The sequence below is a fragment of the Octopus bimaculoides genome, chromosome 15, assembly GCF_046866305.1.
Source record: "Octopus bimaculoides isolate indiv1 chromosome 15, ASM4686630v1, whole genome shotgun sequence".
NCBI lineage: Eukaryota > Metazoa > Mollusca > Cephalopoda > Octopoda > Octopodidae > Octopus > Octopus bimaculoides.
Window position 1 is genome coordinate 34,662,306 of NC_142942.1, and position 24,383 is coordinate 34,686,688.

At 35.9% G+C, this 24,383-nt stretch overlaps 1 protein-coding gene across 4 annotated transcripts in view; it reads right to left on the minus strand.

Annotated features, from left to right (window-relative positions):
* The window catches only part of LOC106872962 (dnaJ homolog subfamily C member 5), a 107,209-nt gene that overhangs the window by 73,441 nt on the left and 9,385 nt on the right, over positions 1-24,383 (minus strand). For all 4 annotated transcript variants that reach the window (XM_014920150.3, XM_052973245.2, XM_014920149.3 and 1 more), the window contains exon 2: positions 1,196-1,277. In XM_014920150.3, the coding sequence (XP_014775636.1) occupies positions 1,196-1,277 (82 nt within the window). The remainder of the gene's footprint in view (positions 1-1,195; positions 1,278-24,383) is intronic.

The window sequence follows — 24,383 nt, forward strand, 5'->3', positions numbered from 1 at the left end:
TGTGTGTGTGTGTGTGTGCGTGTGTGCGCGCGCGCGCATATACAGAAAAAGCCCCATCAATACATGGTCAATGCCAATTCCGCTTGACTGGCTGCTATGCCGGTGGAACGTAAAAAAAAAGCACCATCTGATCATGGCAGCCGCCAGTACCCCCTGGTTTGCTCTTGTGCTGATGGCATGTAAAATGCACCAACCGAACATGGATGATGCCAGTACCCACTGAGTGGACCCTATACCGGTGGCATGCAAGAAGCACCATCCGAATGTTATCAATGCCAGGCCCGCCTGAGTGGCTCCTATGCAAAAAACACCCACTACACTGTTGGAGTGGTTGGTATTAGGAAGGGCATTGAGCTGTAGAAACACTGCCAGATCTGACTGGAGACTGGTGCAGCCACTGGTTTTCCAAACCTCAGTCAAACTGTCGAACCCATGCCAGCATTAAACAATGATGATGGCCAGTTTAAATGCTTGAAAAGGGCAAAGGGCCCAACTTTTCTCTCATTTCCATGGTTTTTGCAAACAGATAGTGCCAATATTTGTGACAACTGGATACACCACCCGTTGTTCTGTGGTTTGACTAAATGAATAACAATGGTTGCATTAAGATGGCAATTGAGTTTGTAGTGATAGCTTAGCTACTGCTGTGGTTGATTCCATATACTATGTGCATGTATGTTTGTTTCAGTTTTAATTTTTATGTAATTTCCTTTCTATCTTTTATAGCTGTTAAATATTGAAGCCACAGCTAAGTACTTATTTATATGCTGTTGTTGGAGGCAGAAAACAGACAGTCATCCTAACTAACTATTATTTCATTACTATCTCTCTTCGTACATTTAGTATGATCACCGATAAAGATTCTATACTGATAGAAATCATGGAAAGAAAAAGACATCTCTCTCACACACACACACACACACACACCCTGTAGCATTTAAACTGGTCACATCTCTCACACTTACCCTACATTGTCATTCTAAAAATAACAGTTGCATTATTAAAATCCCGAAACTACAAGACAGTACATGATTAATTAAAAAAAACAACGCAAATAAATAAGTATTATATTTGACAGAATAAATCTGAATGTTAAAGGGTTAATTTCTAAAAAATTAGAGATTTTATTTTCGAAAACACAAAAAACTTTTATCCACACAGTTGAAAACAAAAATGTTGAACTCCAATAACATACCTTTCTAAAAGCCTTTTTTATTTCGTCATTTGAAGCATTCTTTTTGACACCTAATAATTCATATAAAGAATCTCCAGAGCTCCTGAAAAAGAAAATATTTTATATTAGTTTATTTATTTATTGTTTAAACACAGAGCATTATGAAAATAACCCAAATCATCCTTACTATTGTCGGCCTCTTCTACTCCACCTCAAGATCTAAACCTACATGGTTAAGACACTGGCGTATGGAGATTGACTCCTACGGAATGAAAGTAATATATATCTCTTTATTGCCCACAGGGGGCTAAACATAGAGGGGGACAAACAAGGACAGGCAAAGGGATTAAGTTGATTACATCGACTCCAGTGTGTAACTGGTACTTATTTAATTGACCCCGGAAGGATGAGGGGTAAAGTCAACCTCAGCGGAATTTGAACTCAGAACATAACAGCAGACAAAATACCGCTAAGCATTTCGCCCAGGGTGCTAACGATTCTGCCAGCTCGCCACCCTGATTGAAAGTAATATAGTCGTGTATGTTGGCCTTACAGATGGAGAAAGAATGGTGAATGCGTATTTGGTTCTGTGTAGTGTGAATATAAATGGAAAGGGTGATTTGTTGATTTTGAGTTGAATCAGTTTGTTAAAAGTGTTGGTATTTATTCATTTGGAGTTTATACCATGAGGTTTTTATACCTTCCTCATTGGTATAGCAGGTTATTTTTTTTATGATGGTATTCTCAGACAGGTACATTTGCATAATTGTAACCTTAAGATACACAAACATTCCTTGAAAACAAGCTTTATTATACCTACTCAAAACATTACAGGAGATCAGTCAATATTCTATTTATAAAGTCATTTACTCTTGGCAAAGGGCCGGCCAGTTGGTAACAACACAAAGCATAAAATAGGTAGATCATCTCTATAGTATTGGTTCCTAAAATGAACACAGTGTTCATTTTAGGAATACTATACAAATACTATACAAATAAGATAATATTAAAAGGAGGTTGCAATACGTCCAATACTTTTGGCATATCATAACTTTTTCACTCCAAATAATCCAAATTTCTCCTGTATAGTATTCTATAAAGCTGGAGGTATTGGAGATGAAGTACAGGTATAGTGAATGGAATATTGAAAATCTCTGACCAGGAATGTGAATAAGTACACTTAAGTAGACTAGTTTTGTTTGACTTATATTAATGGATTGCCTTGAGTCTATTTACTATTTCATCTGAAGTATTTAACACACACACATACACAAAAGCCTTTGGAATTTTTCTGACAAGATAGCATCACCTAGTTATGCATGTATGAACCAACTGTTTAATGGAATGTCCTAAACTAAGTATGTGATTATTTTTAAAATAATCTGATTAACTGCACTCAGGAATGCTTTCCCAATAAAACAGATAGTGAATGTTATGCGAGGTGAGCTAGCCTATGTGGGATAATGAAATTACTGAATATGATCATATCACAACAGTATATCATTTTTGTGTTTGTCCTGAATGCAAGTATATGAACATTCTATCCCTCCTGCTGATATCTATTACCTTCCAGTTAACTGGTAATATTTGTGTATAAAATAACAATAAACATACATAACTGCTCCAAAGGTTAATAGTTCTAACAGGTAAACAACTTTTCTTTTAAGGACAAGGTAAGTTAAAATTCCTAGACCCAAGATATCAGGAATGTTTTGGATAAGGACAACTCTCTAGGAGACAAGTGACTGATATGCTTTAATTTTTATCCTACAGAACTTAGATAGCCATTAAATCAACCTGTATCATTGTGTATCAAAATATATTGATCCTCTGAAGATGAAATCTGATGGAAACTATTTTTGCATGGTTCTTCCAGCATTGTCACTCTCCCATTATTCTGTCCTCTGTTACCATTTCAGCTTGATCACTGTTTCTTTTATCATTCTTTCCTTCCTTTCACTCACTCATGGTTGGCCTTCTGTCCTGTCTCCTCTTTTCACTCACTTGGTGATTCTGACTTGAATGAATAGAGACATCATAGATTAGAGAGAACTCTTCAGACTTGGGGTATGAGGCAACCTCAGTCGTGTTGGTGACAAGCATAAATGCACCAGTAGACTCTGTAAAGATGTTAGTGTTAAGGGCATTCAGCCATATAAATCAGTGGTTCTCAAACATTTTCGGGCTGCCTCCTCCCCCTTGACACTCAGGCCACATTCCTCGCACCCCCACCTCAACTAACCATCAAAAACATAGACCTCTTTTTGAAGCACATTTGAAGAAACTGTATTTCACAAATAAAACTTAACCTAATGAACCCATTATTTTGTTGCTTTTACATGAATCACTACCCCATTATGGCCCCAATTTTCTTCAACATCCCCTTGGAACTCCCCCTCCCCAGTGGAGCAATACCACTCACTTTGGGAACTACTAATATAAATTGTAAAATGCACAAGCAAGACATAGTCCTCCAGCTCACCAAGCAATAACTTTGAATGAGAACTGATACAGGCCATAATGTCCTGCATGCCAGCATACAAAATGGATAACTAAAATTCAAAACTGAGTTGAACTTGGGTTAACTTCTATCTTAAATTTTCTCACAATTTTGTTTACCCTCAAAATAATCCCCTGGTCTATTTAATTACTGACAAACATTATCGTCTAGCAATTATTTAATTTTTCTCAGAGCATAGTCAAATGCTATCTAAATTACTGCAACTAACTGTGAGATAAATATAATTGGTCTAATGGGAAAAGATCTTCAGATATTGGACCTCAGAGGGGATGACTGACAAGGGGTTGAAATTTTAGGCAATTTACTGTACTTGAGAAGACACATCAAGCTAAGTATAATCATGGTTGTCATCCCTCTTCACCTAAGTGATCCTAATAAAAAGCACTCGTGACAGTGTCATGTAAAAGTGTCCATGCCAATGCTGTGTAAAAGCACACAGTACACTCCGTAACATGGTTGGTATTAGTAAGGGCATCCAACCACAGAAACCATGCCAAAAATGACACAGAGCCCAGGCAGTTCCTCAGCTGGCTAGCTCTTGTCAAACCACCCAACCCATGGCAGCAAGGGAAATGGATGTTAAATGATGATGAACTAACTTACCTAATTAGTGTTAGAATTAGAGTTTTAGTCATAAGTCAGTAGGAAAAGAATTAGTGTTCCATGGTCATTAATACCCATTTGAATATGGGAAGATTGGGATTAACTGGGTGAATTGAATTAGTTGATGCAGTTTACCTGGAGCAGTAATAGGTTTAAAGAAAACATGGCAGTTAGAGGTGTGCATGAAAGACTGAGCTAAGCATTTTTAATACAAAGACTGGGCAGTGAAACAGAGTAATGAAAAAAAAAAAAAAGGTGGGTGGGGGGGTAAACGAGGGGTGTAGTTAGGACTAACATAGCAAGCAAGTTCAGAAAAATAAAATGTGGCAGTAAGGGGTGTTTGGAGATTGTGTTGGTGAAAGAGGTCTTGTCAATCAAGAAAAACAGCTTTTTCGTTTAGCCTGCTAGACTGAAATGCAACGTCATGTACAGGCGACAAAACAAATTGTTAAATCAATGATAATGATTATTATATCTGAAATAAAAATGTCACAAATTAAAAGTAGAGTAGATGGAAAATTTTAAAGTAGAATGATCAATATAAAAGCTGGATAGGATCAACAAAAGCAAGACATGGTATCTAAGTGTATACAGACACATGAGAAAACACAAACATGCATACAAACATTATAAACAATAAACACATACAAGTAAACAAATATCACTGTTTGATGTCATCTGTTTGCAATCTTCTATAAAAATTTATCCAACCATCAAGCTATTCATGTTCAAAGAACTGAGAGAAATATTACTTTGCTTGGAAACAGATGAAAATTGGTAACAGCATCCCGCTATAAAAAATCTGCCTCAGCAATTTCATCTGACCCATGCAAGCATGGAAAAGTGGAGGTTAAAACAACGATACAGTGTTTTCATGTATAATATGCAATTTTCCACCAGATTTTTTTATCCTGAAAGTTATAGGTGTGCATTATACATGAGAACTAGATGTTACCTAATTTTGCAGCTGAGAGCGTATGACTGTATAGGAAGACGTAACCAACAGTCAGTTATATTTACTATCCAAGCGAATTGATGTGCAGCAAAATGTTTAAAATCAATGTTACAGTATTCTATGAGAGTGATTATTATATATTAAATGTTCATTATATTTCATATGCATGCATTAGAGATCTTATCTACTGAGATTGTCTCCTATTTTATTAACACACTGAAATGACTCACAAGTAAACTATAAAACCAAAGCAGCAAAGAGACAAAATTTACTTTGGTTTCTTTATATATGCTGCTATAAGAATATATACTTCTTAAAATTTTGTTTCTGTAACCTGCTTTAATAGATAACACAAAAATGCCCCAGCCATAACTATCCAGTCAATATATCATTTAAAATATATACAATCGCATATCCTTGAATTTCCTTTTATTAAACAATTGTAATATATAAAAAGTGCTGATCACTCAACATAGAGCTTGTGAATACAGGAGACTTGGGAAGACATGGGATAAAGTGGTGAAGGCTGATCTCAAGACCTTGAACTTCATGAAGGAGATAAACAACCAGGATAACTGGTAATATGCTGTTCTTGAAAAGATATATGCATGCACAATATCTTTTCTCCTCAAAACACCTTCATCATCTATCAACCCCCTAACTGCAGCTCTTGCTTGATGCCACTTTTCTTACTGCACCATTTTGCTTGCTCCTTTATCCATTAATACTGATCAACCCCCACCTCCACTGAGCCACCAAATTGTTTCCCCATCCACAGCCATACATATCTCAAGCTCCTCATGCTTGCCTATCACTCACTCATTCCTGCAACTTACCAAACAAGTTATCTTGTTCTTTTCCTGTCTACTGTATCATATTACTATTCCACTGATTTGCACTTTCAGTCACCTTTTACTATTCATTTTCCCTTCTTGAATCACTGACAATCATCTCCCTTCCTTTACCCATCTCCCCCCCCCCAATACTCTCTTGCAACTACCACCCACCTACACTCATGATCCCTATGCTCCACTCATTTCTACCCACCATATAGCTTGAAGGTTTACCCTGACACTTCATCACACTATTTCTATCATTTCTACCACCAACCAGTCACTCCCATCCTCTCATTTAAAATAATGAGTAGTCATATAGTTCCTCAACAACATGAAACTGGTTCTGCTCTGGCCCCTATTTACTCTTCACCTAGCATAAAAGCTGCCCTCTAGGGGTTTGTAGTCTTGTAAGCTGCATAGCAACCTCACTAGTGCCAGTGGCTCAAAAAGAAGCACCCATTAGATGCTGTAAAATGGTTAGCATTAGGAAGGGCATCTGGCAGTAGAAACCAGGTCAAAGCAAACACTGTAGCACAATGAAAGCATATATATATATATATATATATATATATATATATATATATATATAAAAACGCATACACACACATTATTAAAAACACAACACACACACAGAACTTACATTGCAAATCCAATGACAAAGAACACTAATATTCTAATGGTCAAATTTGGTTGGAAAATCTGTATAAATATATGGTGGCTGCCACTATAAACAAGGCAGCATAAAAGTTAAAACCAACCCACATCCTGAAGATGAGGCTGGGATAACCTGGAAATGTTCTGGAAACTGTTGTACTAAATGTAAAATCACTGCAAATGATATATAAGGGTTTGATACTCATGCATAAGAAAATGTTAGTAAAAAAGATCAATTTAGAACATAGTTGTGTTTTTAATATATGTTTAAAAGAAAAAAAACTGTTTTCCAAATATACATGTATATAAATATTCTCTTTCTTTCTCTCTTCTAACTAAGGTAGCTGTGTATCTCCTCTACAGCAAGGCATTTGATTCTGTCCCTCTATCATAGTTTAACCTCTCATCACCAGGCACTAAACTACCTCCCTTAATACTAACACCTGCTCTCAATTGAAGGATCTTTGTGTTGCAAGTTAATTGGTGGCCCCACTGGTGCTGGTGCTACATAAAACACCCTGGACACTCTGAAATGTGAATGGTGTTTGGAAGGGCATCCAGTTGTTGAAAATTTGCCAAAGCAGACAGCAGAATTTGGTGCAGTCCTCTGGCTTGCCAGCTCCTGTCAAACTGTCCGACTCATACCATCATACCAACCTAGTAGGAAGTTAGATGAAGAAGCACACATACACACATACTTTAGTAGCAGAAATAACAAATTATTTGATCTTTATATTACATTTTTTGAGCAAGCTACAAATTCCATTTATATTCTGTTGTTCAGTATTCTATCCAATAGAACTTTCTATGCATGTCAGAAAGGTTCTCTAGATTCATAATTACAACATTACATAAGTAAATGAATAAGAACATAACTAAATTACAACAGATCTGAAAATAAAACTTCTTTAATTCATTTTTAAATCCCTTGGCTTTTCCCCTTATTTGTGTGTAACCAGTCCTAACTTGAAACTTTCCTGTAGACTTAATATGAAGATTGTTCTATCATACTTAACTGATAGAACTAAAATACAATGTACTTCTAAATACTACAACTATAGCAGACCGATTTTTATTTATCCCTTTAGTATTCAGATTACTCTGACAAAAGTTTTGAATCAATCATGCATTATCTTGTAGCTTCAGGATTTTGATAGCATGATTGTTTATCATTAGAATGACACAGTAGGGTAGGTGTGAGAGGCAGGATCTGCTCAGCCTGAACATAAGATAGAATATTTGGATTGGATATGGTTGGTTTAAATGCTAAGGAGATGCATCAACTTTTTTTTACCCCTTAAAATACATAGTATCTTTGAGTTGTTTAGAACAATTAGCTAATTTAATTTATACTCTCTATAGTGTTTTAAACAAACAATACCTGGGGATTAATGAACAGGTAAGATAATTAGAATAAATTATTGATAATCCAAGTTCAATATTGTAGGAAACCTATTTGCAGTTGGCTTCTTATACCTTTCTAAGGAGCAGAAAGGAATAAAAATAGGCCTGGAGCTGTGTGTGTGTGTGGGGGGGGGGGGGGGGGGGGTTAAAGTGATGTGGTACCCATCTTTAAATGTAAATGGAATTTTGTGTCAACTCTCACTATGTCTTCTTTATTCTAATAAGAAAGACCCTTATCCCTGGTCCACTATATTTCATAACTTATCTACATAAATTGCCAGTTCTCTAAAATGAATCAAAGTTTGAAAGATTGCTTTAGTCCAATGGTAAAACACTTGTCTCTATAGATATGTGTTTGAGTCCTACAGATAGCCTTCAACTTTTTTTTTTATCCAAAAGGGCTTTTCAACCAATATTTAGATGATATTTATAGTTATATGTGGTTTGAGATCCACTGTTCCAAAAAACAAAATTATTTTACTCATACAAGTTTCTGGAATTTATGTACAACATTTTTTCTTCAATATTTGTCAGAATCTATCATAAAATATGGTTTCTATAACCAGCAGTCAAAATAGGCAATAACAACTGTCCTATATTCTTAAAAATTGTGCTACAATTTGCATGACTCACTTCAACTATATAGTGCTACACCCTATTTTCCAACTTATGATACATTCTAGATAGGTAAATATTTTTTCTAAGCAGAAACTCTAATTTTTCTTTTTTGTGGGGATTTATTAATAAATCAATATTTCTGCATTAATATTAATTATATCTTTCTTATTGCATCTCATCAGAATAGAGATAAACAACTCCAAATCAGTGAATAGAAGGAGGAAATATAAAAATTTAAATTTTAAAAAAAAAGAGGAGATAACTTTATTCTTGTGATATTAATAACTTTCTTGACCAATCTTCAAGTCATATCTCAATGCTATCATGCCCTGCAACCAAACAAGATTATTCACCTGAAGAGATTTTCTCAATCTCACCTGTCTTTATTATTTGTTATTGAAATCATAGAAGCTACTACCACTACTACTCCGATATCAAAACTAAGTAGCAGCTACAGGAGTATTGCTTACTGTTGATAAGAGTTCACATAACATTCCAAATTATTACAAAATCAATTCTGCACTGCGGTAGTGTGGTGGTTTCAAGGGATATTATTTGAAGAGGGAGATTTCTCTTCCCACTCCCCCAAAAATAATAAGAGACATTGAATAAATTATATCAATAACTGAAACTAGTCAGTATAACATGTGAAAGCATAGAATACAACACTATGCACTGGTTAAGTAAAACAATAAGAAAATGTGGTTAGGAGTGTTTTAGTTTGGTCAATAATATAGATTCAATCAAATAGAGCCGAGACCCTGTACAAAATATAGCCATGGAAAGCTTAAAAAAATAAGAACTGGGGTTAATTTGTTTGACAATAATTCTTCAAGGTGGTGCCCCAGTATGGCTGCAGTTAAATGACTGAAACAAGTCAAAGATATATCATTATACACACACACTATAACACTGCACAAAGCAGCATTGAATGAAATATATTCATATGAAGTTGTACTTTACATCAACTGCACTTAGACATGAGAAGACCTCCCATTGCAGAGCTAGTTCCAGGAGAAAATTGTCCTAAATATGCATCAGAATGCAAGATAGGATCAAATGATGTCTTTCACAGACAAAGACACGTGTGTTTCTGTGCTGTTTCACTGTCAGCAATGAAAACCAAATCGTTCATACACAGCCTGGTAAGAATGGGATTGTTCTTATTGAAACAGAACACAATATGTATGCCAATGTGCAAAAACCTCGGTCAAGCTAGAATTCACACATCCAAGAGGAAAATTCTCTCCCAAGACAAGCTCTGCAAGAGAAGGTATTCTCACATCCAAGTGTAATTGAACATAGTTGAACAGGACTTTATACACATGTGCACATACACACACATGTATATGTACACACACACACAGTCTGGATGTAGAGAGTTGCATACAGAAGTGCTGATCACTTAAAGTGGATGGAACTTGTGGAAAAGGGAGACCCAGGAAGATATGGGATGACTGATCTCAAGACAATGAGCCTTATGAAAGGGATGATTAAGGACAGAGATATCTGGTGCACTGCTGTACTCAAGATCCATACACCACAGCAGAATTGATAGCGGTGTTGGTGGTGCCACATGAAAAGCATCCAGTACACTCTGTGAAGTGGCTGGCATTAGGAAGGACATCCAGCCATAGACACCATGCCAGAATAGACAATGGAGCTTAGTGTGACCTTTGGCCTTGCCAGATCCAGTCAAATCAGCCAATCCATACCAGTATGGAAAATGGATATTAAAAAAAATGATGAGTTCAGCAATATATCACCATTGTATTCACATCTGCTTTTCTTATGCTGGCATGGTTTGGACAAGACTTACTGATGCAATATTCTAACCTTTGTTTTTCAAATAAGGTAATTTGATTCCATTGGCATTCACAGGAAACAGCCGAGTGATGAGATATAATTGTTTAATGGAAGACATAAACATACATTTTTGCTTTTGTTTGAAGTTACAGTGATGATATGCAGAAACAAACATTCATGCATGCATGGTAGAGTACTGGCTTAAAGCATGAGCCCCCCAACCACCAAGCCATAGATCATTTAGTACTAGCCTGTACAGAAAGAATAAATTTTAAAATTTCATTTCTATTTTATTGACTGTCAGATTGCAAGGTGTTTTTGCTTTATACATATATATGTAATAGTTAAATTATATATTAAGCACCTGTATTTTGTTATGCATGTGTTCCCTCAGTGTATGGAAAAATTCTCTTGTATGAGACAATCTGTGGTGCAAAAATGTTTGGGGAGTGCTAGTTTAAAGGGATATTATTTGAAGAGACACCCCACCCCCACCCACCGACAGAATTTTCAGTTTCCATTAATCAACTGTCATTTACAAAGCATTTCTCAACCAGAAGCTATAGTAGAAGACACTTCCCAAGATACCATGCAGTGGGATGGAACCCGAGACTATATGTGTATGTGTATATTAATTAATGAAGCCATACCATATGGTCTTGTAACAAACAATTTACTCATGTTTAGTAATAAATTATCTAAACAACTGATATTTTGATGTAAATCATTGTATTTATGTCGCATTGTGAAATTGCAGGACATTATATATATAGTCCCCAGACTTTGCTCTTTCTGTTAATACTGTCACATTTTAATCTTTGCCATTTTTAGTTTGGCAAACTTTTGAAGAAATAAATTCTACAGAATTTTCTTACACATATGGCACTGGTAGAGTATAAAAGCTATGTAGACAATTTGTGGAAAACTCAAAATTCTTCCTTGTCTTGCAAGTTACTTGGTGACCCTGCTGGTACCATGTAAAAAGCATCCAGTCCACATTATAAAGTGGTTTGTATTTGGAAGGGCATTCAGCTGTAAAAACCAGGTTAAAACTGACCCTGCCTGTACTGGTGCCACATAAAAAGCACTCAGTCCACTCTGTGGAGTGGTTGGGTTTAGGAAGGGCATCCAGCTCTAAAAAATCTGCCAAAACAGATACAGTAGCCTGGTGTAGTTTTCTACCTGGGTGACTCCTGCCTACATGGAAGCCAGATGTTACACAATGATGATGATGATACAAATCTGTATTGTATGGCTTTAGTAATTCATTTATTTTGTATAAAGAGTATTTTGAGAAATGCTTCAGCTATTTACACTCTATATGTGTGTGTGCATGCATGTGTGTGTGTGTGTGTGTGTGTGTGTGTGTGTGTGTGTGTGTGTGTGTCAGTCATCGCTGTTTCTATGTTTTCCATTCTGGCATGTTTCTCTGCAGCTGGATTCTCTCCTGTTACCGAACTGAAATGATTTTCGGGTAAGGCATTTTTCTTTCCACTGGTCCTCACAGCGAAATCAATCAAGTCATTGAAATTATAGGAGTTTTGTTTGCAAGGGAATTTAAACAATTCAAGCACTTTTAATGGGATTTATTTCAGTTTTTGTCAATGAATCCCACTCACAAGCCAATGAGTCCAAAGCTACAGTAAAAGAACACTAGGCACTGAGGTTGAACCTGAAACCACATAGTGGCAAAGTGAACTTCACGATCACATAGCCATGCCTGCAACAACAAATTTCACTCACATGCCAGTCAGTCTAAGGGTATAGAAGACACTAGGTAGTCGGGTTGAAACTGAAATCACATGGTTACAAAGTGAACTTTATGATCACATAGCCACAACTGCACACACACACACATTTTCTTTTAATCCCTTAACTTCTATTATTTTCCATGCTAGTTTTACGACATATTAAAATAAGTATGCTTTTGTAAAAAACTTAAGTACTTTTTGCCATTTAGGTCATGCAAAGCTAATGTTATGTTCTAAAAATAGTCACATGATCTACCAGTGGTCCTGAGTCAACAAAAAAAAAACAAACCCATCCTCTTCCTCCTCATAATTATTATCATTATTATCATTAAGGTGGTGAATTGGGAAAATTGTCAGCATGCTGGGGAAAATGCTTGACAATATTTTGCTCATCTTTAAGTTCTGAGTTCAAATTCCACTGAGGTCACCCTTGCTTTTCATCTTTTCAAGGTTGATCAAATAAGTACGAGTTGAGCACTAGGGTCGATGTAATTGGCTACCCCCTCTTCCAAAATTTCAGGTCTTGTGCCTATAGTAGAAAGATTAAGGCGACAAGCTGGCAGAATTATCAGCATGTCCGACAAAATGCTTAGATGCACTTCATCTATCTCTACATTCTGAGCTCAAATTCTACCAAGACCAACTTTGCATTTCATCCTTTCAGGGTCAGTGAAATAAGTACCAGTTGAGCACTGAGATTGTAATCAACTAGTCCACTCCCCTAAATAAAAATATTTCAAGCCTAAGGATTATTATTGTTATTATTATCATGAGGATGCATGACTTAGTGGCTTCAATTCCTAGATTGGATGGTGCATTATGTTCTTGAGCAAAACACCTCATCTCATGTAGCTCTGTGATCATTTTGACATCCAATGTGTTGTACATTGTGCACCTGTTTAAGTTATGTTGATTTGATGGAGGGAGAGAGCTCATGCACAGCACATACATTTGATCACTAGAAACAAATCATTTGTGCAGGTTGTTCGGCTTAAGCTGAACACTCATACATCATCTTCGACAGGAGAATCCATCATTTATTATTATTATTATTATTAGTAGTAGTAGTAGTAATAGTAGTAGAAAACAGTAAAGTGTTAGAAATGGCTAAGCTGGACTAATTGCTCTATAGTATTTAGTTTCTCAAGTCCAACTTAAAATATTAATTGGGTTAACTTTGTCTTCCATAACCTTTGAAGTTAAAAAGTATCTTATATATTGAGTCAACGAAATTTGATTACATATCATTTCATACAGATTAATAAATTAGGTTTATTTGAAAAAATATATTTTAAATGACTGTAACATTATGTAGGTTAAAAATAAAATTTATAAATTGTGTTACAATATTGTGTCTAGAAATACATATTTTCTTTTATATACAGACAGAACAGTAACTTTTACTAATAAAATGTCCTCCATTATAGCAGTTTTCACTCAAAATACAAAAATTCATCATACAGTAGGAAAAAAATACAGCTATTTATGTGTAAACAATAATATACACAAACTAATGTGAGAATTAAAAAAAAATTAAGCTTTTGGTCATCTAGCATGATCAAATGAGATAATCACTGAGAGACAAATAAGAATTAGCAGCAACAGATTAAAAATGAGATTTTAACATGGCTTATTCTAAGAAGATTATTTAGAACATGAGAAGTTAACATAAAAGCGGGATATGTCATGTACATTTCCTATGTATGTAATATAACAATGTGTATATAAAAAAAGGAGTGGGAGAGAGAAAAAGAAGCAGTATCATTTAATAGTTAACATATAAACAGTTTATATTGAATAGAAAAGTCAGAATATTCAAAAGCAATTATCTCCCTTAGACGCCATCTGATATGTCAGACAAGAAATACACCTATGTACATATACACGCACAAAAACGCACTCGTGCATTCATGCACATGAATTTCATGAGCATCTTCAATTGTGGATATTTTGCTGACTTCTTTTTAAAGAGTAACAGCAATGATGAGTAGCCAACAGGCAACTGGAGAAAATTTAACACACATATATATATACAAGTAAACGCAAAAGTACATATATATATACAGAAACACATAACTAAAGAACATAATGCGCTGCCTAGTCCAGGAATTGAACACATGACTTTACAATCCTGAGTCTAATAACTCAACCACAAAGCCGTGTGTTGTGTACTTGAGTAAGACGCTTCATTTTATATTGCTTCACTCAGTTGAGAATGAGTACCGCCAACAGCTGGGAGTTAACTGTGTTTGGCATCCAAGTCCAGTGGGGACTCAGTCATTCAATGCCCTGAAAACCAAGATAAACTCAGCCTTAATGAGCCAATAGGCTTGAGATGAACTTTAACATATACATACATAGGCGCAGGTATGGCTGTGTGATAAGAAGCTTGCTTCCTAACTACATGGTCCTTGGGAAAGTGTCTGGTACCATATAGCCTCAGGTCGACCAAAGCCTTGTGAGTGGATTAGGTAGACGGAAACTGAAAGTCCGTCGTGTGTGTGTGCGTGTATGTATATATATATATATATATATATATATATCCCTTCATATGACTACGGTCATACTGGAACACTGCCTTTAGTTGAACAAAATTGACCCAAGGACTTTTCCTTTGTAAGCCTAGTGCTTATTGTATTGGTCACTTTTGCCGAACTGCTGGTGGGGGGACAAACAGACACACAAATATATATATATATATATATATATATATATATATATATATACACACACACATACACGAGAGGCTTCTTTCAGTTTCTGTCTACCAAATCTACTCAAGGCTTTGGTTGGCCCAAGGCTACAGTAGAAGACACTTGCACAAGATATCATGCACTAGGACTGAACCCGGAACTGTGTAGTTAGGAAGCAAGCTTCTTACAACACAGCCACGCTGTGTGTTTGTCTCCCCATCACTGCTTGACAACCGGTGTTGGTGTGTTTACATCAGTAACTTAGAGGTTCAGCAAAAGGAATCAATAGAATAAATACTAGGCTTAAAAAGTAAGTTCTGGGGTCAATTTGCTTAATTAAAAAAACCCTTCAAATGACTGAAACAAGTGAAAGAATGAAAATACATACCGATTACACACACATATATATAGGCACATACACATTTAATCATATATCTACACATACACATTTATGCATGTTTATAAATGTGTATGTATACATTTTACACATACATGTAATATTGTTCAGTAGCCTACAAGTATTTAAAGAGATGAAAAGCCTTTCAAAGTAGAACCAGATATAGTCAATAAAATAACAGGAAATTAGAATAAGCTTGTGTCAAGAGCAGGTTAAGAAGTGGACTGAAACTTTTAGGCACTTTATATAAAATTATCCAGTCAAAATAATAGACTGAATCAGCAGATATATCAGTCAACAATCTCACTGTTAACCGTTTGTAAGGAAAATGCAATACAAAAAAAAAGATAGAGTCAGCGGGTGTATCCATAACTTGAAAAAAAAGAAAATTTTATTTGTACAAAAGAACATTTCATAGAATCTTGACATGAAGAGGGACCAGCTATCCAAATTGATGGTGCCTTGATAGATAAAGCAATTAAGGGTATGATGACAGGGAAAGCCCTTGGCCCATCAGGAATTACCGCAGAGATGCGCAAAATACTTGGCGGTGTCGGCTATAGCTTAGTCACCCGTATAGTTAATCAGATGTGGTGTGCAAGAGAGACGACTGCGCTGATATGGTCATGTGTTGCAAATGAATGAGGACAGCTGTGTGAAAAAGTGTCACACCCTAGCATTTGTGGGAACCTGTGGAAGAGGTAGGCCCAGGAAAATTTGGGACGAGGTGGTGAAGCACAACCTTCAAACGTTGGGCCTTACTAAGACAATAACTCGTGACCAGGACCTTTGGAGATATGCTGTGTTTGATAAGACCTGACAAGCCAAGTGAGACCATAGCTCATGGCCAATGCTGTTGGGTGTAACCAGCCCATTTATGAATACCCCTCATTCATTGGACAATAAACCTTGCTTGTGAAGACCTATTGAGGCAAGTGAAATCAAAATTGCTGACATGGCCGATGACCGTACCGCCTGATTGGCACTCGTGCCAGTGGAATGTTAAAAGCATATCCGAATGTGGGGTGTAATCGACCCACTTACGAGTACCCCTCATTCATTGGGCAATGAACTTTGCTTGCAAAGACCTATTGAGGCAAGTGTAAACAAATCAAAATCACTGACGTGGCCGATGACAGTACCACCTGATTGGCACTCGTGCCAGTGGAACATTAATAGTGCATCTGGGAGTGATCGTTGCCAGGGCCATGGATTGGCTCCCGTGCTGGTGACATGTGAAAAGCACCAATTCAAGCGTGATCGTTGCCAGCGTTGCTTTACTGGCACATGTGCTGGTGGCACATGAAAAACAACACTCGAGTGTGGTCATCGCCAGTGCTGCCAGACTTGCTCTCGTGCAGGTAGCACATAAACACCTTTTGAGCTGGTTGTTGCCACAACCGCCTGACTGGCCCTCATGCCGGTGGCACATAAAAGCACCCACTACACTTTCGGAGTGGTTGGCATTAGGAAGGGCATCCAGCTGTAGAAACTTTGCCAGATCAGATTCAGCCTGGTGCAGCCTCTGGCTCACCAGTCCTCAGTCAAACCTTCCAACCCATGCCAGCGTGGAAAGTGGGCGTAAAACGATGATGATGATGAGTTTGTAAGATAACAAACTTCAGGTTTTTGCTGAGAACGGCAAACCTTCTGAAATTATAATTAGAAGTGTGTGGTAGGGTGAGAGAGGGAGAAGACTGATGGGGGGAGTTAGAAAAGCAGAAGTGACTTAGTGTCATAAAAAAAGTACCCTGATACAATCAACAGGCTGTACCAATGTCTACCAACAGGCTGCACCAATGTGGATATCTGAAGACTTTTATAAGTTGATATCCCAGATCTCATTGAAAAATCTGTCAAAAAGCTGTAGAAATGGTTCCAAACCTAAAAGAATAGCTAAGATCAACAAAGAGATCAAACAATGTAACAGAGCATAAGATCCAAGCATCACCTGGGAATTTGCCATACTAACTGTAAGGGAAGAGATAAAAGCTCAATGAAAATAATAAGAAACAAAATGTTTGGTAGAATCTCTGGCAGAAGATGAGATATCGATGTTGAGGAGAAATAAGCAAGAGAAAGCCATAAAAAGTCTGAACTGTTCAGAGGTTCACATGTAATTTTAATGGTCCAAATGACAAGATTTAGTCGGGGCTGTAGAAGTGACAGTGTAATAGCTAAAATATGAAAGGATGAAAAATGTTCAGAGAGCTGTTACCTCTGTGAGACATAGGTTTGTCAATTTTTGAAAAAAGCAAACTGCAATAAGCATAGATGTCTGATGCTGCATAGTAAGACATCATGAGCAGTGAAAGTAAATTTAGGGAGACTGGCAATAAATTGATGATTTGTCAGATGTGCAAGTCAGAATACAAAAAAAGTAGTGAGAACAAATGTATGTAGTAATGATGCCAGCTAATGACTATATGGCTTGTTTGTATACAGGAGGTAAATACTGAGTGAGAAAGTATTGGTGTCCACAGCAGAGCAAAGTATGATGTTGGGAAGAAGTGACACAGTCACAATCAAGATGTTGGTCCTCAAAGATTTGTCTAATTCATATCAACATAAAAAAAGCAAGCAACATAATGAACATTTTTTTTCCTTATCGTTTACAAGTCATTTGATTGCGGCCATACTGGGACACCACCTTGAAGGGTTTTAGTTGAACAAATCAACTCCAGGATTTATTCTTTTTGAAAGCTTGGTACTTATTCTATTGGTCTATTTTGCCAAACTGCTAAGTTATGGGGGTGTAAACACACCAGAACTGGTTGTCAAGTGGAGGTAGGGGACAAACACACACATTATATCTATATCTATATATATATATATATATATATATATATATATACTTACATACACACACAATGGGCTCCACTCCACTCACAAGGCTTTGGTTGGCCTGAGGCTACAGTAGAAGACATTTGCCCAAGGTGTCACACAGTGGGACTGAACCTGGTACTATGTGGTTGGGAATCAAGTTTCTAACCACACAACCATACCTTTTTAGCCCTTATCTTCAATACACTGGAGTTGCAAACTTAGAATTGTAGAGCACCTAAAAGAATGGTATATTGTAAACTAGAATAGTATTGATACAGTGTTGAGGGCAAATTTTTTCATGGCAATTTGGATTTAGTCAATTTACTAGCAAACTGTATCCAAATGTCTGCTGGTTGTCATTGCTGACAAAATGTGAGATCCCTCTCACCATCAAAATTAAAAATTGAAATATTTGTAATTAAAGTTATCGGAGTTATTAATTTCACCAATGCTTTTATCTGTAAGTTTAAGTAAATCTACAACTATCAGGTGATATATTCCTGAATATGTAAATTGTCCTACATTGGATTTGAACTATGAATATTTATATTTCTCACCAGAAAAAGGTATTAACAATCTAATTTCCTGGCTATCATCAAATGTACAGTTATTAGTCCACAATTTTTCAGTAGTGGCATTGCTAGCCTCATTGAGTAGATTATTAACCAGCACTATACATATGCACCAGAATGCTTCAGAACACAACAGCAGTGAACCTGATTAAAATGTCAAGAAACAAAGAATATAATGATGGAAGTAATTGTCTAGAAAACTTTTTTGATAAATGTTCAAGCTGTTGATTGAGTTCAGTAAAAATTCTTGACAGAAGATTTGAATGAACAGTGAGTTATTGGGAGAAAACCCATTTAACTGGCTCTTTTGCACATATTCATTAAGAAAGTAGGTTTATTTTTTCTAATCATAAATAATCTCTCATAAGGACAATAGGTTGGAAATAACTGGTCACTGAAGTCATTGGTTCATATAAATGATGGCTAATTAACTAATTCTAGGCTTCTTACTTCACTGGAAACTTCATTCACAAAAAATTGTGTAACTGTTTGCTCATTTGCCCTGCATCACCTTGTTTTTTTTTAGAGTTGATCCTTAGGCTTGAGAAAAGCTAATCTGTGCAGCCTGCAGGAGATTGTGGCAAAAAGAGGAGTGAGACTTTCAGGTCATGTTTTCCAACTGCAAGAAGAATGACTACCAAAGACGGCTACACAATGAGTACTGTGAGAGATTAAAAAAAAGAGAGGGTGATTCATGAAGACATGTGTCACTTTCAAAGAAGATCTGAAGCAATTTAGCATCACCTGGGAGGATGCAGGCAACTGTGCGCAAAACCAAGATGATTGGAGATGTCTTACAGCCTGATTTACAGGCTAGCTGTGAGGGAAGAACTAAGTCTCTTCTTATTAAATCTATATAATAAATCTTTTGCTGCAACAATACAAACCCATTTCCTGTCAGAGTAAATTTATCCTACTTAAATTCTATGCCTTTTGACAAATGGAAAAGATATTGTGTGAGAGCTTGAGAATTTAAAATATGCTATAGCCATTATACTGTGTCCCAATACTACATTACTTAACCTGGTCCAGCTAGTTATGACCTAGCAGTTTATGGTACAGTGATTTGTAGAAATGAGGACATGTGGTTATAATAACACTACCCTAACAATGAAAATATTTTGACTTTTAGAATCATTAGAAAATTTTTTCTAAATCACTTTCTTTAAGTCTTTTCACTCTGAGAGATGAAGATAACTAAGAAAAGTTGTAATTAACATTTAACTCTTTAACATTTAAACCAGCCACATCTGGCCCTTATATTCTACATGTTTTATGTTCAAATCAATCAGATCTAACCTCTCACACTTACTCAACAATAACATTCTAAGAATAATGCAAAAGGCATCGGAGGGGTGATGCATACCCTGCACGCAAATAAATTTGTTTTCACAAATTAGTGTGGCTTACAATGCATTGCATACTAATGCTTTTTAATTGACCTAAATTCATATGAAAAAGTGAACAAAATAATATGACCACTTGCCTATTGGGAAATTTATAAGTTTGATTTTTTTTTTTAAAATTTGTTTTTTTTAAGATAATCAAACCAAATGTTCATTGTTTCAAGCCACTCACCCAATGTGTATTTCTGCCAAGTGTGGTGAAATCCATTCAGCCGTTTTCCAGTAATTTTGCAGACAGACAGACAAAAAATAAGGGATTACAATACCCTGCTTTCACATGTGCAGGGTAAACATAAGTGAAATCTCGAAGCTACAAGATAATGCATGATTAACTCAAAGCAATGTGAATAAATAAGCATTACATTTGACAGAGTAGTTTGAATGCTAATGGGTTAAGCTGTAAATGTGTGGACATACTTTCAACATTCCTTCAGTCTAACTTACTGAAAATATGTATGTAGGTTTTGCTTGAACAGAGTTGTCTGAAGTCACACAATAAAAATATAAAAGTTTTTTTTTTTTTTCTGTTAGCTGTTAGTAATGCATGAACATTCTGGTGTGAAATAATCTATTTTCTATACAAATGTTTAAAGCTGCAAAGCTACTGATATCTTAAAAGATTGGTGGGGAAAAAAATTAGATGGAAAATATGTTAAATTACCAACTAAATAAAAGATACATGAAAGAAAGTAAAATAATTGTTTACACTAGACCTTCAAAATATGATACAGAATTTTTCTTAATTTTATTTCCTAAAAATTGGATCGAGAAAAAAACAAAAAAACTGAAGCAAATAAACACTTATGAACTCAAACTATTTATGCTCTGGAAATTGATTAAAATTGATTAAAATTGATTAAAACCCAATTTGACAAAACTATAGTTATCCAGCTCTTTACTCATAAATCATTTTGGAAACAAAATTTAAACAGTACCACTAATCTGCCTGAGATGTTTAAGGATCCATGTATTTCAAATGGAATTAGGTGGTTTTGGTGGACTATAATGTCTGAAAGATTTACAACTTTAATTTTAGGATGAACAATATGTAACGTGGAGTGTTAAGTAAAAGTACCAACATTGTAAAATATATTTGGATAATAAGAGGGAGAACAACTGCAACTCATACTTTGTTTTGGATTAAATCCATGAATTTATATTTTACAGTGATACCTCGCAGTATGAGTTTAATTCGTTCCATGACCGAATTCATCTTGCGATTTACTCGTTTTACAAATCAATTCTCCCCATTGAAATTAACTAAAATATTATTAATCCATTCCAGCCCCACAAAACCACCCAAAAATGATGTTTTTATGGATATTAAAACAGAAAAGGTGTAGTTACAAGTAAAATGACAATTATAAATAAAAAAAAAAAGAGAATGTAAAAGAAATATGTAAACTGGTTTTATTAACTGAATTACCTTAAAGATTGGATGATTTCTGTGCTCGTACTACAGATTTCTGCTTGTACTTCAAGACAAAAATTTGCACAAGTCTTGGCTCGTACAGCAAATTACTCGTACAATGATGCACTCGTACTACAAGGTACTACTGCACATACATTTTTACATGCTAATATGGGTTGGACAGATCTTTCTGTCTTATCTCCTGTCATAATCCTGTGTCATTTGTCACATGGGTCACAGAAAAATCACCAATCTCTTGCTACTAACGTATTCAGTAGGTACTCTTCCCATTGCTAACCACTCCTACAGCATGGACTGGGTGCGTTTTATAGCATCACTAGTATGAGGAATTTCAAGTTTGTACCAGTGTTTTTATTCAGTTACTGTTTACTTGAAAATGTAGCCCAGCTGGAGCTTGCAAACACTTGTTTTCTTCATTTCTTCCTTCCCTCTTTTGTAGGGAATGATTTTTATAGCTGGATACCTTTTCTATAAGCCACCAGGTAGCTTGTGCACCTTTAGCAAAATCTATTCTGTTGCAAACATTCAGGTCAAGTACCAGGTTTGAGGAAATCATCCTCCCTCTGCCACTGGTCTTGGAAGCCTTGAAAAAGAATATGAGCACTGCCTTCTCACTTCACTTAAAAATCAGAAAAACAAAACAAAAATTTCACAAACTGGAATGTGTATATTTTATTGTACCTCCCCACAATAAAGGAAGGTTATCTTTAACACTAAAGATTTCTCCCGCTCCTCTACACCACTTCTCTTTAGTCTCCATTGGAATAGTTCTCAACAGCTACTTTTAATTACATACATAAACACACATGTATAAGTTCAGTGTGAGAAAGACCACCAAACTCAAGCTCGGTTCCTGGAAGTTATTTTCAAGTCCAACCCATGCTAGCATGGGAAAATGTGTGCATGTACCCTAAATCTACACCGTGTTTCTACATAATATGTAATAAGCCTACACATTCACACACTATTGTGGCAGATTTATATTTTGACAGATGTTTTTCCCTGTGTTAACTACATATGAGCTTTGCAGCAAGAATGATGCCTATTGTCAGCCAGGTAGACTGAAATAAACATTGTAATGCACCTTCCCAAAAACAGAACATAAGATATGTAAATTTTAGGTGATTAGTAGTTAGGCAATGAAACCTTACAGCCACTGCAGTTTACTAAATTTCATGACACAATTTTAACAACTGACTGATTCGATCTTTTATTTTTATGTGTTTGAGTTGTGCCAGTTATGGTCAAACTGACTAGTTCAATATAATGCAATTATTGATTTCTTAAACAAGGCAAAAGCTTTATAGAGACAGAAAATGGAGCAGATTCATGTCAACGTTGAGGACACTAGAAGCCTAAGGTGAACAACTAAAATGGTTTGTAGGCTTGGCTAACTGTATCAGTGTTTAGTGATAATTTTGGTAAAAGGATTAAAATTCATATCTAATAATATGTATATAAGTGTGACTGAGGTAAAAATAAATAAATAAATAAATAAATAAAAAGCTGCCTTTCATTAACTTCAGAAGTCAAAACTCATCTCTAAAGGTGACACTAAATTGTGTAACCTGTTACTTCGAGTATGTAGTCTGAAGATACGAAATTGAAAGTGTAAGACATACGGAAGGAAGAAGAGAATTGTTCCTATGTAAATCTTGTTTAACAAAGCACTGACACAAGGTTGTTCAACTTGATGAAATAGCAGCTAGTTCTCTCACAATCACAGCCTTCTACCTTAAAGGTTTTATTGAATATAGGTCCTAATAAAGACCCACCCCACTTTGGTCACAAATGACCATAAGATTGCACCAAGAAAGTTCCCCTCCAGGCAAGGCTGTTTGTGGATGACCAGCATACCAGTCTCCCCTCTCCATGCCACCAATGTTGTCCAAGGGAAAGACCAATACAGCTTGGCACTATTGACATCGCAATTCTATTCTACAGCTGAGTGAACTGGAGCAACACAAAATAAAGTGTCTAGCTCAAGAACACAACACAGCCTGGTCTAGGAATGAAACAATTGTAAGCACGATGCTCTAATAACTGAGCCATGCACCTTAACTAATATATATTATACATATATATATATCAACTAATATATAATATACATATATATATTAATATATATTATACATACATATATATATATATCATTGTTTTAACCTATGCTTGCATGGGTCAGATAAAATTTGTCAAAACAAATTTTCTATTGCCAAATGATCTTTCTGTTGCCATCCATCACCTGTTTCCAAAATTACCCTCCTTGGTCCTTCAAACAAGCAGCAGAAAGAAGGCAAAATGTTTTCTTGGAAGAATGTAGATGAAGGATGATACTTGTTTACAATTAGTTCACAATGCCTAGACAAGGAGACATGAACACACACACATTATATATAATAAGCTTCTTTCTGTTTCTGTCTCTTGTATGCACTGAGAAAGCATTGGTTGGCCCGAAGCTGTAGTAAAAGGCACTGGCTCTAGATCATGCAGTGGGACTGAATACAAAAACTACAGTTAAGACGTTCATTTTGTAACCAGTTATACTTGTGTGTGTCATCCATCTAATGCTCACTTTTCTACTGAGGTAGATTTTTGTATGGCCAGAAATCCTTCCTGGTCACCAACTCACACCTTTTTTTCCAAGTAAGATAATATTTCCTCTTTGCTGGACAGGTTTTCATGGAAGACTGGAAACAAAAATGATATGAATCATATGACAGTGACACTTGCTTACA